We start from the raw sequence: 14840 nt of genomic DNA, 5'->3' as shown, positions 1-14840 counted from the left end.
TCTACATTCCCGCATATAATCTCCGACATTCCCCAAGGCCCCTTGCAATTTTCTCTAATGTGGCGGCAAGCTGATCCGCACTCAATCTCCGGCACAAATCATCTTTCCTGCCATGGCCATATGGCCCTCTCAAAGCGCGACACGGCCCAAATTCGTTGAGCTGCGGTCGTCAAAATGGTTCATCATGTTCGTTGTCTCGTTTGCTGCGGCAACGGATATCTTCATGTATGGACTGATCGTCCCTGTCACGCCCACGGCCTTGCAGGATAGAGTGGGGCTGTCGGAGGGCAGTATCCAAAGCTGGACTTCTATTCTTCTTGCGCTGTACTCGGCTGCATTGTTGGGGTTCTCGCCTATTGTTGGCTACCTGGCTGATCGATCTGAGTCACGTCGATGGCCGCTGTTAATTGGGTTGGTGGCGCTGGGCGCTGCTACGGCTTTGTTATGTGTTGGGACGAATATTGGGCTCTGGATTGCTGGTCGTTTGTTTCAGGGTGCTGCTGCTGCCGTGGTTTGGTCCGTTGGTCTTGCGCTGATGGTTGATACTGTTGGTAAAGAGGATCTGGGCCAGGCTATTGGGTATGTGTCTATGGGTATTAGTGTCGGGACATTGGCTGGTCCTCTGCTCGGTGGTGTTTTATACCAATCTGGTGGATACTATGCTGTCTTTGGCCTTGCCTTTGGACTCATTGGTGTTGATATCTTCCTCCGGGTGATTCTGATCGAGCGACGACATGCGATCAGATGGCTTGCGCCGGAGAAGAGACCCTCGTCTGCGAATGGACAGCAAACTACCGAAAAAGAGCGCAAAGAAACTCGAAGATCTTCAGCCTCCAACATATCTGATACCGATACAACGCCCAAACCGCCTCCTTCACGAAGTGCCCTCCACCGTGTTGGCACTCTACTCAGATCGCCCCGTCTTATCGTCTCCCTGTGGGGATACTTCGTCATATCTCTTGTCCTGACCTCCTTCGACAGTGTTCTCCCACTATATGTGCAAGAGACATTCGATTGGAAGCAAAGCGGCCAAGGACTGATCTTCATCCCACTCATGGTACCACACGTCCTGGACCCTGTAACCGGGTACGTCATCGACAAATTCCCCCGGGCCTCTCGCTACATTACAGCAGGAGTATTCCTTGCCTCTGTTCCTGTGATGACACTCCTGCGTCTCGTCACGGATAACACCATGCAACATAAGATTCTGCTGTGCGCTCTTCTTGCCCTTCTTGGTCTCTGCTTCGCGGTTGCTATGCCTCCTATCGTGGCGGAGGTATTCTATGCCGTGCAAGAGAAGGAAGATGAAACACCGGATATCTTTGGCCGTGGTGGAGCTATGGCTCTGGCTTTTGGTCTTTCCAATATGGGCTTTGCGGCTGGAAGTCTCATTGGGCCATTCTTCGCTGGTTTCATTCGACAAGAGGCTGGTTGGGGAACTATGGGCTGGGCAATGGGCCTGATTGTTGGTGTCTCGGCGCTTCCAGTCCTTTTGTTCCTGGGCGGATGGATCTTGCGGAAGCCTAAGCCATCGGAAGAAACTCCGATCACCGAGAGTGATTCCCCATAGCTGGGAAATTGTATACGCAAACTACATATGCAGATTTCCGTAGCGTTTAATATAATATAATATCTCACCTCTGAAATGGAATTATACATTTTAAGTTTAACTGTGATCGGTTGCCAAGCTCTATTGTACCAGGCTTGAAAGCCCGCTGAGCAATTGCATTAGCGCGCAACCAGGCCAAGTGATCAACCGCCGATCCATGCACCTCGGATACTCCGGCATGACCGAGATATTAGAAAGCTGTCGATCGATAATACCTACCTAGGTAGATTGCAACACTTCCACTTCTATACCCGCGAACCCCACATTCCCCACATTCCCCATGATGACCGATTGCTGACTGCAATTTTGGGCGTTGAACTCGGGAATTGTCGACTCGACATTAGCCGTGAGCCCTATCTACGGGGATGTTCCCCCATCCCCATACTGCCACATCCATACCAACTCCATATACGACACCATGACGACCCCGGAGATTCAGCACCAAGGCTTGAATGCCACATTCAAGGGAACTGAACGAGATGATCAGAATGTGCCTGTTCATCAATTTCTCGGTATTAAATATGCCAGTATTCCGGCGCGGTTTGAAAGGGCGGAACCTGTGAATAGTTTCGATGGGGCCGTTGTCGATGCTTCGAAATTTGGGTACGCAATAAACCCATTCTCGCAATTTACTTAAGTGCTAACTCTGAATTAGACCGAGATGTCCCCAAGCTGATGTGGATGTTCGCCATCTTCTACGAATCCCGGAGGACTTTACTATTGTCCCGGAGTCAGAGAATGAGTTTGAATGTTTGAACTTGGAAATCACATGTCCTCCCAAGACATCTGATGCTGGCCCTCTCCCAGTTCTAGTTTGGATTCACGGCGGGTCTCAGATTGTCACTTTTTGCTCTGGTGCCTCGAAGATCTGCGATCCGACCAAGGTTGTCGCAGACGCAATCAAGGCGGGAAAGCCGCTGATCTTTGTTTCTATCAATTACCGTTTGAATATCTTCAGTTTTGGAGACGGCAAGGAGAAGAATCTGGCTCTGAAAGATCAGCGTCTTGGTATTGACTGGGTGAGACGGAATATTGCTGCTTTCGGGGGTGATCCTGTGAGTTGTATGCTTATCACAACTTCAAAACCGCGATTCTAATTATTCCAAGGAAAATATCACCCTGTCGGGTGAAAGTGCCGGTGCTGTGTATACTCACGCTCATCTCATTACTGGTCCCCCAGTGAAACGGGCTGTGTTGGCATCCGGCACTCTTTATCTCTCTTCTCCGTTACCAGTGGAAAAGGGAGATGGGCTCATTAAAGTGCTTGAAGCCAAGGTCCAAGAGCTTGGACAGCCTTCATTGCGACTATCCACTGTTCCCATACTAGTTCAAGCACTGCGAGAGTGTAATGTGAACACAATGTGGATCCAGGAAGAGCCGGAATTGGCCGGTTGGGAGACTAAACCGGAGCAAGTCGATGAGTTGATGATCGGTGATACTGAGTATGAGGTGAGTAGATTCCAACCAACTGGCCTATATGATTCTCGCTGATGGATGATCTAGTCCGTTATCTGGCGCAACGGTGTCGAACTCCTGGACGGAGAAACAATCGCAGCCGCATTTGATAGCAACAAAAAACGGGGGACTCAGCTTCGCAAGATGTATCACGTCGTGGCCGATCGTCCGACTGCTGCGAAGCTTGGATCTCTGGATCTTGTGAATGATGTTCGCTATACTCTTCCCGTTGAAATAGTTGCCAATAAACTGCAGGCTGCCAACAAGCGTGTTTATAAATACGTTGTTGATCAGCCGAATCCCTGGCAACCATCTAGCCGTGCACACCACGCGGTTGATTTACTGTTCCTCTTTGAAGGTGTCGATATTTCCTTCAATCCTGCTGCTAGTACGGTTGGACGGGAGATGAGACAGCGATGGATCAAGTTTGTTAATGGAGATGGGCCGTGGGATGCTGACAAGAGGTTCGCTTTTGGACCTGTTGGCGAGTGCAAGGAGATTGATGAGGTGCAGTTTGCTGCTCGTCGGAGAGTTGATCATTGCAAGGTGCTGAAGGAAGTGGGTGCAAGTGTGTATATGCCTATTATTTTTGCTTTGACGGCAGGGCGGATTAGTTTGTTGAATTAGAAAAGAAGTTATGCAATCGTATAGTGAGTTTGACCTAGTTCAGCTATATCTTGTTTCTTCCCTATAAGAGTACAGTTCTCGCCAGTTGCCCTTGCCCGACTAAAATCACCATGAAATGAAGTTCACATTCTACAATGTACATTCTACATCGGCAGTTGTGAATCCATCTGAATCCCGTAAAACGACGCTATAATCGGCCAACCTCACCCCCACAGATCGCCTCTGTTACTCAGCCCTGACTCATGTGGGGTCGTCGCAGCCAACGCCCGTGGCCTACGAAACTCTCAACCTCAGGATTTGCTTCGCTCGTCTCCACCAGTCAACTTGCGTGTCTGATCCACCGCCCGGGGAGGTCGGCATTTCGAATGGCCTTCGCATTGCCGATATATAAATTGATGCGGCGTTTTTGGGTTTCCAAGGCATCAACTACGCAGCTTCCTGGCAATGCATCCGACATCCGTGCCTTGCCGTTGGCTCTCCCCGGGTGGCCGGATCCAATTATGCTCTGTGCTTTGGGCTTGGATGTTCGTGTTCTTGTTATTGTGTCCGTGTTGACCCCATAGGTTGGTCTGGTCGCTTTGGAGTATATAGGAGTCTTGCTGCCCCGGAATCTGAACCACTTTCAGAGAAATCAGACTTGTCACTTATTCCCTACCTTGGTCATATCGTGCCTTTCGGCCAGATCTATCATCATGCCTTCAACCGATTCCTTGTCCGACGCAAAGGAATACCAAAAGATCTTCCACTGGGCTGAAACGCAGAAGGATGGAGTCATCCCTTCCTTCAACACAAGACGTAACGATCCTTATGAGGTATATCCCTTCCCATTTCAGTCTACCATACTTGCAACTCTCACTAATACTCACATAGTATCAAGCCGGCTTCGGCAATGCGTATGTATCCAACACATACATCTAGCGATTCAACTGGCTGATGTATAACCATGAAACAGCTTCGTCTCCGAAGCAGTTCCTGGCACCATTCCACAGGGCCAGAACAGTCCTCGCAATGTGAGATTCGGCCTCTATGCCGAGCAAATGACTGCTACGGCTTTTGTAGCTCCCCGACACTGTAATAAGAAGGCGTGGCTGTACCGCGCCCGTCCTGCTGTCGCCCACCAGGGCTTCGTACGTACCTGATTTATTGCTATTCATGAGTTCCGCATATCCTCTGACAATATGTCCCAGACTGAAATGCCCGATAACAAAGATACCGAGGCAAACTTCTTACCTCTGAACCCGCGCATTCACGTCTCTCCAACACAATTGGCCTGGCACCCCTTCGACATTCCAGAGAGTGGAGAAGTAGATTTTGTTTCAGGACTCAAGACGGTCGCCGGTTCGGGCGATCCCACTCTGCGTGAAGGTTTAGCCACGCACGTCTACACAGCCAACACGAGCATGAACAAGAAGGCTTTCGTTAACTCAGACGGCGAGTTCCTGATTGTCCCGCAGCAAGGCGCGCTAGATATCCAGACTGAATTCGGGCCTTTGTTCGTGCAACCTGGTGAGCTTGTCGTCATCCAGCGCGGAATTCGGTTTAGTGTTCAGCTGCCTGATGGACCGTCGCGGGGGTATATACTCGAGGTTTGGGGAACTCAATTCGAGCTTCCTGAGCTTGGCCCGCTCGGTGCTAATGGGCTTGCTAATGCACGGGACTTTTTGAGTCCTGTTGCGAGATATGAAATTGTTCAGGAGCCTTGGGAGATTATCTATAAGCTTGGTGGAAAGTTCTTCAAGAGTATGCAGAATCATAGTCCTTATGATGTTGTGGCTTGGCATGGAAACTATGTGAGTGATACTTCTTTGCGGGGTGTTTTCTGGTTTGCTAACTTCTTTCAGGTTCCCTATAAATACGATCTGACCAAGTTCGTCAATGTCGGCTCTATCTCTGTTGACCACATTGATCCGTCTATCTTCTGTGTTCTCACGGCCAAGTCGCGCGATCCCAATGCTCCGCTAGCTGATTTCCTTACTTTCCAACCTCGTTGGGATGTTGCATCTCGTATGTTGACCTATTTCATTTAAGATCTCGAGCTTGTTAACATATTCAAAGACACATACCGACCCCCTTACTACCACCGCAACGCTGCATCCGAACTAATGGGTCTCATCTACGGTGACTACGGCGGTCGCTCAGACGCCTTCAAGCCGGGCAGTGTGTCATTCGAATGCGGGAGTATGTTCAATTTTACAATTTCCCATAATCTATCAAGATCGAATGCTAATTCCTGGAAAGTGGTCCCCCACGGCGTCGCCTACGAAGAATTCAAAGCAGCAACAGAGAACCCGCCACCTGTGATGCAAATTTCCGAAGCATCTATCGCCTTCATGTTTGAGTCTTGCCGTCCTTTCACAATTACGGATTATGCTTGGAACAGTGAGAAGAAGCATGAGCATGAGCCTAAGATGTGGGATAGCTTGGTTGACAATTTCTCCAAGCATGCTAAGGAGGTTGAGGAGATTTTGGCAAAGAAGGCTAAGGGTTTGTCTATCCATTAAATAGTTGAGATGGATTCTGTATATAAGCGAATGTATGTATTTTTTTGGTTTCTGTTTTTTGGTTTTGTTTTTACAGAGGATTGTAATATCTTCTAATTGAATCTCTGATAGCAGCAGAGCTATGAGTTCCAATATGTAACATTCACGTGGACATTATATGTTCAAATTACATCTTATGTACAAGCATATAGCAAGGTCTCTTCGAAAAGGCTTCCTCCGACTTCATCGCTAAACGATCTAAGCCAATTCACACTCAATAAGACTCTCAACTCCTCTCTGAGCAGTCCAAATCTTCGTAATCTTCAACCCAGCCGACTCAACAAGCTTGTGCCAGTGGCCTTCAGTCCGCTCTGTGGAAGCGAAATCAGCCATCATGATGATATCCAGACTGGTGGTTTCCCAGTACGCGTTAGTATCCGGGATGACGTTCTCGTTGATCAACACCTTGCTGTGTCCGGGCTTCATGGCACCCACAAGGTTCTTCAAAATTTCGCGACAATTATCGTCGGTCCAGTCATGCAGAACGGAGTGCATGTAGTATGCCCGAGCACCTGTAACATAAATAGTAAGCATTGACCTCGGTTGAGATGATATGGTAGAAAATCCATACCTTTGATAGGCTGCTCAGTAAAGAAATCATGCTCCATCACCTCGATAGAGGGATTCAGCTGCATAGTCCTCGCTTGAGCGACAACATCAGGAAGATCCTGAAGCACCAAGCGGCCAGGGGCACCAGACCATTTGCGTCTGAACTCGGAGAGATCATGACCCATACTACCACCAACATCAACTAGGAGCACATCGTCCTGGCAAACATTGGAAAATAGGCTTTCCACATCGTAGAATCCCACATCCATCCAGCTAGGACGGCCCTGGTGGTAGGCTGTCATGTGGTTGTTGAACTGGCTCGCAGCTTCTGGGTTCTCCTTCATAAACTCGAAGAAGTGAAGGTCTGTTTGGAATCCGCGCTGGAAGGAGCATTCTTTGCCGTTGGATGGGTTTTTGTAGCCGTCTTTCTTTAGTTGGGCAGGTAGGGCAAGGACTCCGGCGGTGATACAGTTTGTCCTTTCGAGATGTGAGTATACTGTCCTTTGGTAGGAAGGCCATTGAATAGAACTTACATGCAGGGATACGCATCACTGTATCTTTGCATAGAGAGCGAAAGCGAGAGGCCTGTACGGCGGTATTCGCTGGGGCCGGTCTCGAGGATAACTCCCATTGCGCACAGGTGCTTCAGGATACGAGCTAATGGCATAGATAGTCAGTCATTTGTAGGGGCAAGGCAGATAGTGAGAATTTGCAGTTACATACCAAGGAGGACTGGATCAGCACCTGTGGCATTTGCTAGCTCTGCAGCAGTCTTGGGCTTCTCATCCTTGGACAGGATAGCAAAGAGACCCAGGTCAACCCCGGTCTCAACAGCGGCATACAGCGTTGACTGTGAAGCCAATATCAGCAGCCGTTCAAGAAACGGAAGTGACGATGTTTGAAAGAAAGACAGCTTACCTGTGACCAACAGTATCTAATCATGGCCTCCCGGGGTGTCTCAAGTGCATACACAAGGGATCGAGCAGCGTCCAAAAGCGCTGAACGTTCCTTGTGGTTTTGCAAGCTGGCAATCTTACCAAGGCAAGCAACTTGCTCAACTAGACCGGGAACTAGCTCAGGTGTGTTTGCGGAGATTGCCACGTTGCCATCGACGAAGGCTTCCTTGGAAGCACCGTCCGTATGAGCATGGCGATTTTCATGGGCCTTGCCGTTCGTGTGGGTGTCCCCATTGACATGAGGGATTCCATTCAATTGAGGAGTTGCGACTTCGGCCATTGTCAAGGAATTCTATATCAATTTGGGTTGAAAAGAGAAATAAAGTTGAAGTGATACAAGTCAAGGATTCCCCAGGGGCTGGATAAAATACCTCCACTGTCCCCATCCTTTAAATAAAGCCGTGCAAGGTAATACCGGGGCCTCGAATCTGAACCCCTTCTGATAAAGATCATCTAGTGGTCATTTCCCTGCCGGATCCTTCGGCCAGTCCAAGACCAAAGGAGTGGGGAGATGTTCCAGTTCAACGGCATTGCCCTTTATGGAAACAGACTAGTAAAGTACATGTACTTTGTCCAACGACTTCTCCAGTTCTCAACTAAAGCTAAGAAATAAGGGGTATTAACAGCAGTAGACCAATTATTATGAACACCAGCACTGATGGATCTACTGCATAATTCAGCAGACTGCCAACTAGCAATAGTCCCTTTGTTGGTCCGGGGGACAGAACAATTCCAATCTCAATATATTCTTCACGTGTACATAATATATAGACACCAATGAGTGATCGTTCCTGTTCCAGAGTTAAGTACGCCACCGAAAAGAAAGAAAGAAAAGAAAACAAGGAGGTTTGGAGACACATTTGATCCACATGTTGGCGCCCGGAAAGATGGCATATGTACTTTTGTCTAGGGCTTCTACGGGCCCACAATCCGAACATGGCAGCTGTCAACTTTTTACGTGGCAGGGATAATTTGGGGGCCAAATGATTCGGAATCCGTCCTGAATCCCGCCTCTCCCCTGGGAACCAATGGTGAGGTGTACATGTACATCCTTAGATGCACGTTAAGAATCCTACCACGACAATCTGCAAATTGTGTAGCCCGATCCTCGTTCTTCCCTGACCTGGAATTGATACATGTGAGGTTTAACATATGGGTATTGATCGATTCGGAATGAACCGACTGCCTTGCTCTCCGTGCTCACATGGGGTGATCACCGTTGCAAGTGTGGACCCCGGCGCCACAATTTTAGCGTACCGCTCGCTTGCAAGTATTAGAGCGACGGAGGTTTTATGCCCCTGTCTTCGGGTCACGAAGCGACGGCATAAATCCCAGGCACAGAACCAAATACCGGCACGATGGCATGGTGTCTAGAATTGACATGCACGGCAGCTTACCAAAATAGGGTGATCATCGCCCCTTAAAGCATGAAGGATTCCGTTGTAATGGTTTCTAATGTGTGAAGTTTTGGTGCTTATGTCAATGTTGACAGGTCGTTTCTTGCATGGGTTTATATAGACAAGTGGACTCCGGTTCCTTGGCCCTCGACTGGGGGCTTCGACTCTTTTTGCGATAAACATTCAGCTCGTCGCAGAGCCCTGCTGCATCAAGCTTGACACAATGGCAATTACCGATGATAATCGTTACGATAATAAGGGCCCCAAGATCCTGGCTGTTCTATGGACTTTGACTGGGCTGACAACCCTCATCGTCTCGGCCAGGATTTACATCCGGATGGTCGTGTTGCGAAACTTTGGTATTGATGACCATTTGATTTTGATTTCCATGGTAAGATCTTCAATCAATCTGACTTTTATTTGGCATTCCTAATTTCAATTTGTGCTAGATACTCGGCCTTGCGTATTGCGGTGTCACTACAGCCGGTGTCAGTGTGGGCTACGGACAACATGCTGACTATTTGGACGAAAATAATCTAGAGATGGCCATTCTCCTCAATACCGTCAGCTTTTTGTTTGGAATTCTCTCCTTTACTATCCCCAAGGTGGCCGTGACGGCTATGTTGAACCGGATCTTGAACCCTGGGAGAGTGCAGAAGACTATATTATGGCTGTTGGTTGGAAGCGCGGCCACCGTCTCTATCATTTGCATTCTTATCTTGTTCACTATGTGCGATCCGCCAAAGGCATTGTGGCAGATATCACTTGTAGCTAAAGGTGAAGCCACTTGCAAGAGTTCATGGATTCTCATCAACTATGCTATTTTCACGGGAGGTGAGTCTGTTTGGATGTCCTCTGAACTCCCCATAACTAATTTGTACCAGCTCTCTCGGCATTTGTTGATTTATATCTGGCCATTTACCCGACCACAGTCTTGTTAAAATTGCAAATGTCTCTACGAAAGAGAATTGCGCTTTGTGCTGCTTTGGGACTTGGTGCAATGTAAGTCGTCATCTCTCCAACTAATTCTTCCTGGAGCAGAGCCTGACTGTTTTGGTGGTAAAGTGCTTCCGCTATGGCAATTATAAAGTGTACCCAGCTTCATGGACTTGCCGACAAATCCGACTACACATGTAAGTTCTTTTCTATTCATCTCGCAATAAACCGCAACTGACCAAAAATAGATGGAACTGCCGACCTTGTTATGTGGACCAAGTAAGTATTTATCTCAGTCCAAATTTCCATTATTACCTGCTCTTACCTACTGTTCTCCATTTAGTATTGAAGCCAACGTCGTCGTCATAGCATCCTGCATCCCTACCCTACAACCCCTCCTCGAAATTATCCTTGGAAAGCGGGTGTTCGGCTCCTACAGCCAAGGAAAGGGTGATCGCTACAAAGGCAGCGATAGCTTCCCCCTCCTCCTACAATCGCAACAAGCATTCAAATGCACTTGGCAAGGATGACCTCGGCTTCACCAATCTCACCAATGTGACGGGTAAAGATAGTCAAGAAAGCATACTTCCTTCAGATGGATCTGGGAAGCAGAATACTTTCTCTATGGGCCATATCCATCGGACGGACGATGTGATTGTGGAATACGAATCGTCTTCACAACAAGGAGCCAAGGTTAACAGGTCTTGGTAGTGGGGAGGTATCTCAGCAGGTTTCAAAATATATATAACTTATCATCCGACGTAACCGTCTTGTGTTCCAAAATCGTACTGTATGATCGAAACAAACGGCTGCCACTGTTTCTCCATCCGATGAAAATACAAAATAATTTTCCCTTGTGTATCGTCTGACCGGCGTACTATCTCGTCATGGGGTGCAGTTCGGGTTTAGGGATGGCGTCGGGAATCGTGCTCGTTTGCATGAAAAGAAAATGCTGCATCTTTCACATTCGGAAGCTTTGCAAGAACAAGCGTTTGCGCTATATCGAGAACCTGCCCACTGTGGAGGATGTCAGTCTTGAAACACATCAAGCAATAAAAGGACCCTTACGTGCGGTCAATAGTAAGTGCTGCGGAAAGTGTATTCCGATGTGCTCGAGGTTCATAATGATACCATCCACATCCTTGCTGTCAAATAGCCACTCCAGAGCACTAATACCAAATCGACTCATCAAACGGGAAGCTCCGCTTTTGGTTTCCTTGTGCATTTTGCTCTGCATCTCTGAGTCTATTGTTACCAGCTGAGAATAGCAATCGTCGCGCTTGACCCCACAGAGTGTGAAGTTTTGAGCCTTGCGCCATTTGGAGTCTCAAGTAATTTTTGCGAGCCCTCGAGAGACGCTTGTAGGACCTCTACGACCCCGATTAAGCGTTTGATGTCAGTTCACAGGTTTTTCACTGCAGTTGAGTATTGGAACAAAATCGTTGTGACACTGACGGTCATGTCAATCACTGCAATCACGTTTACAGCTGTCCCTACGCCATTTATTTCGGCCAGATGCAATGTGAACCTCGGGAATAGAGACTATCCGGTGTAGGTTATGACGAAGAAAACGAAAGTCTGTTGACGCCCACTGTTCCAGTCGGAGTTTTGGGCACCATCCACGCAGTAGCGTGCCAAGCCCTCAACTCGAGCTGAACAGTTGCACCAATGAAATCTATTGCGACTGACAGGGGGCTTTAGATATGTATCAGAAGATGCAGCCACAAAGGAAGACATACGGACAGGAGGCTCAACCTCGATGGGGCGCTAGTACAAGAGGCGAGTTAGACCAAGTCAGCCACAGTCACATTAGGGGAACACAAATCGAGATGCAAGGCCAGAGACCCCTGCCAAAATTCTGGCAATCATTAGCAATCAGATAAGCCTCATATTTTCAAGCTCTCATTCATCGCGACTGAAGGGACATAAAGTATTGAAGAGGTGTTGACCCCATCGGAAGTCGGCGTTTCGGCGTCCGGCTTCATTGTTCCGGGGCGCGACAGCCCCCGACACCGAAAGCCACAACTCACGCTTTGTCTATGTTTTGCCGACAGACAGGGTGGTCAGGGTAAAAATCATGTTGAAAACGGCCAGATCTGCAGGTTTTTACCTACTAATTTCGATCCATTTGCCTTGCCGGTTCCTAGAATAGCCTCGGGCACAGAGTTTTTAGTGTTGACTGAGCGCTGGGTATATAGACCTTGATGTAGACTTCTCTATTTCTTTATACATTTTATTTCAAGTCCACGGATTCAAGTCTCTCTTGACCATCAAGCTTTTTCCACATTCCCATCGAACTCAACAGACAACCTATTTTGAGTTATCAGCAACAAATCCTCTAGTTTGTATCCCGACCCCTTACCCTATATCCAGTCTAACACAATCACTCTAGAAAATGGGAGGACCATATGCGCCCAAAGTGGCCCAAATAGGCGGTCATCCGACAGTATCTGTCGATGTCCCAATATGCGCCGTCTTCCTCGCCCTATTCATCGCCGGCGCCGCCTCGCACATGACCCTATTCCGCCGCAACCTCGCTCGAGGACACAAGTTCATCCCATCCGCTGTAACATTTGGTTTCTGCATGTCACGCATTGTCGCAAGTATCATTCGCATTGCGTGGACCTGCCGAGTCACAAATATCAGCCTCGCTATTGCGTCGCAGATCTTCGTTGCTGCTGGTGTGTTGTTGCTGTTCATCTTAAACTTGCTGTACGCACAGCGCATGGTGCGGGCTGTCTACCCTGGGATAGGATGGTCTCGTCCTGTATCATTGGCATTTAAGGTGGTCTATGGTCTTGTTGCGGTTACAATTGCCATGGTCATCACTGTGGTTATTCAGATCTCCTATACTCTGAACACGAACACCCTCCGTATCGATCGTGATATTCAACTGTACGGTGTAACATACTTCGCCATCATCTCATTCCTGCCTATTCCTCTGGTTTTGTTGGTTCTCCTGTCTCCGAACAGGAAGCGGATCGAGGAGTTCGGCTCCGGCAGCTGGATTGTCAAGGTTCTCCTTGTTACTCTTGTTAGTTCATTGCTCTGCCTCGGCGCCTCATTCCGGGCTGGTACTGCGTGGATGCCTCCCCGTCCAATCACGAACCCTGCCTGGTACCACAGCAAGGCATGCTTCTACATCTTCAACTTTAGCCTTGATATCTCTGTCGTCGCTATCTTCTTGGTTGGTCGTGTAGACCAGCGATTTTGGGTTCCGAATGGAAGCTCGAAGGTTCGCCACTACAGAGGGTCCGACGATAATGAGAAGGATATGCGGACTGCAGGAGGTGCAAGCGATCTTCGGGCGCAAGGCCAGAAGGATCTCGAGAGCCTGAAGAGCAGTGTGTCCGGGGATTTGGCTGAGCCAAAATAAACGCGAAAAGAAACGGGGACCAGGTGTTTAATGTTCTGGTCTGTGTCTATATTGTGTTACATATTTTAGAGGTATCATTTAATTTCATGATATAACGAATGATCATATATGGGATAGCAATTGACTAGAAAGACCCTGTGAAGCTTCGGTGATCCACTAGACCCTAATTGGCGCATAATCAGAGGCAAATGCTATTAGAGCCAACGGGAACACTCGCAAATATGGCAAGGGCGCAGCCATATCGCTCAATGTACTGAAATGTCGATTGAGCTTTGACTTCAGTGTGGTAGTGAGCTTGGAAGATTCAAGTCTGAAGAACATTTTCTTCTTCCCATTTCAGGCATTCAAGTCACTTGTACTATGCAGCGGGAGTTCCTGTTTAATAGTGGAACTTCGATGTTGGCCATTGGCTTTGTAGTAACGATAGTCCAGGTAGGAATTGACAGTCATGTAGACCGAAAGGGCACTAAATTATCTGTGAGTAAATTTTTCTGAGTGATTCTTTAGTTTCCCATTGTTTCGAATTTGCTCACTTCATATTTCCGGATAAAACTATCACCACCCATCCAAGGGCGCAGCCTGTGCCCACACACGCCTGGAGATTTGCTTGCAAAACGAGGAATACCACAGCACCCCAAAAGACGATCTCGAGCGAATTTAGAATGAGGTATGCTTTCAGGCTCGCCCATCGTTGGAAGCGAGAGACATGTCCGGTTAAGAGCTGGTAGAGGATAATGACGAGCGATTTGGCACCCTATATACCAGATTTTGAGTCAGATTAAATTATCATAAGCACAAATTTCATAGGGTGTATTCTTACCATTCCTAATCCCATAGTACTAGCCCTGGTTCTCGTCTTTCGCCCTGCAAGGAGTAGCCGGGCTACGGAGAGAGCGATAATGACTACCACCAACAACAATTGCGCTAAATGGACCTTGAACTTGTGCTGAGAACGAAAGAGGGCCATGTCTGAACATTTTGATAGTATTGACATTTTCGAACGGAGTGAGGTTTTGAGTTGCAATTCAATTGGCTTCAGAAATCGGGTGGTTCTTGATAATGAACATATTGTTTTGGACTCTCTCTACATCCTTTATATACGTCTAGCTTCTAGTAATGCAAGGAAAATTCAGTAACTAAATTATATACCCGAAATCCAAAGCCGAATACGAAATCAGGCCCTTATATTTCCAGGAACCTAAAGGTGATCTTCGGCGGCCGCCTGCGCCTGCCAAGCTCAAATGCCAAGCTCAAGGTCTGGACTGAAGACCCACGAAGCCGCAGTAATACACAAAGTCAAGTCTTCAGATTGGGACCAGGGGCCACAATCAGTAGGCAGCCAAGCACAGTACCGTTGGCTCCATGCTGTTCGAAAGAGGGTTGACCTACATGAAT

The 14840-nt window shown here is 48.0% G+C and overlaps 6 protein-coding genes across 6 annotated transcripts; 5 read left to right on the top strand and 1 right to left on the bottom strand.

The window, feature by feature from the left end:
- Positions 1-112: 112 nt before the first annotated feature.
- N7446_005967 (MFS transporter) lies at positions 113-1570 on the top strand (the record flags this gene model as incomplete). Its single annotated transcript, XM_058514715.1, has 1 exon — positions 113-1570. One exon carries the CDS (start codon positions 113-115, stop codon positions 1568-1570), a length of 1458 nt encoding a protein of 485 aa, XP_058371893.1.
- A 457-nt stretch (positions 1571-2027) lies between these two features.
- Positions 2028-3691, top strand: N7446_005966 (uncharacterized protein; the record flags this gene model as incomplete). The annotated part of the gene is made up of 4 exons (XM_058514714.1): positions 2028-2212; positions 2265-2664; positions 2717-3058; positions 3113-3691. 4 exons carry the CDS (start codon positions 2028-2030, stop codon positions 3689-3691), a joined length of 1506 nt encoding a protein of 501 aa, XP_058371892.1.
- A 692-nt stretch (positions 3692-4383) lies between these two features.
- N7446_005965 (putative homogentisate 1,2-dioxygenase) lies at positions 4384-6192 on the top strand (the record flags this gene model as incomplete). The annotated part of the gene is made up of 7 exons (XM_058514713.1): positions 4384-4503; positions 4562-4584; positions 4644-4818; positions 4879-5481; positions 5533-5695; positions 5747-5869; positions 5930-6192. The coding sequence occupies 7 exons, from the start codon at positions 4384-4386 to the stop codon at positions 6190-6192; spliced, it is 1470 nt and encodes a 489-aa protein (XP_058371891.1).
- Positions 6193-6429: 237 nt separating this feature from the next.
- Positions 6430-8016, bottom strand: N7446_005964 (uncharacterized protein; the record flags this gene model as incomplete). Its single annotated transcript, XM_058514712.1, has 5 exons — positions 6430-6743; positions 6803-7257; positions 7314-7437; positions 7504-7630; positions 7699-8016. 5 exons carry the CDS (start codon positions 8014-8016, stop codon positions 6430-6432), a joined length of 1338 nt encoding a protein of 445 aa, XP_058371890.1.
- A 1340-nt stretch (positions 8017-9356) lies between these two features.
- On the top strand, positions 9357-10780 carry N7446_005963 (uncharacterized protein; the record flags this gene model as incomplete). The annotated part of the gene is made up of 7 exons (XM_058514711.1): positions 9357-9524; positions 9583-9967; positions 10018-10135; positions 10199-10266; positions 10318-10348; positions 10413-10519; positions 10545-10780. 7 exons carry the CDS (start codon positions 9357-9359, stop codon positions 10778-10780), a joined length of 1113 nt encoding a protein of 370 aa, XP_058371889.1.
- Positions 10781-12464: 1684 nt separating this feature from the next.
- N7446_005962 (uncharacterized protein) lies at positions 12465-13445 on the top strand (the record flags this gene model as incomplete). The annotated part of the gene is made up of 1 exon (XM_058514710.1): positions 12465-13445. The coding sequence occupies one exon, from the start codon at positions 12465-12467 to the stop codon at positions 13443-13445; it is 981 nt and encodes a 326-aa protein (XP_058371888.1).
- Positions 13446-14840: the final 1395 nt, after the last annotated feature.

Source organism: Penicillium canescens (assembly GCF_028828765.1).
Source record: "Penicillium canescens strain IBT 15451 chromosome Unknown utg000004l_segment0_segment0, whole genome shotgun sequence".
NCBI classification, from domain to species: domain Eukaryota; kingdom Fungi; phylum Ascomycota; class Eurotiomycetes; order Eurotiales; family Aspergillaceae; genus Penicillium; species Penicillium canescens.
Note: the sequence above shows the minus strand (reverse complement) of the source record. Positions and strands in the feature narration are given on the sequence as shown.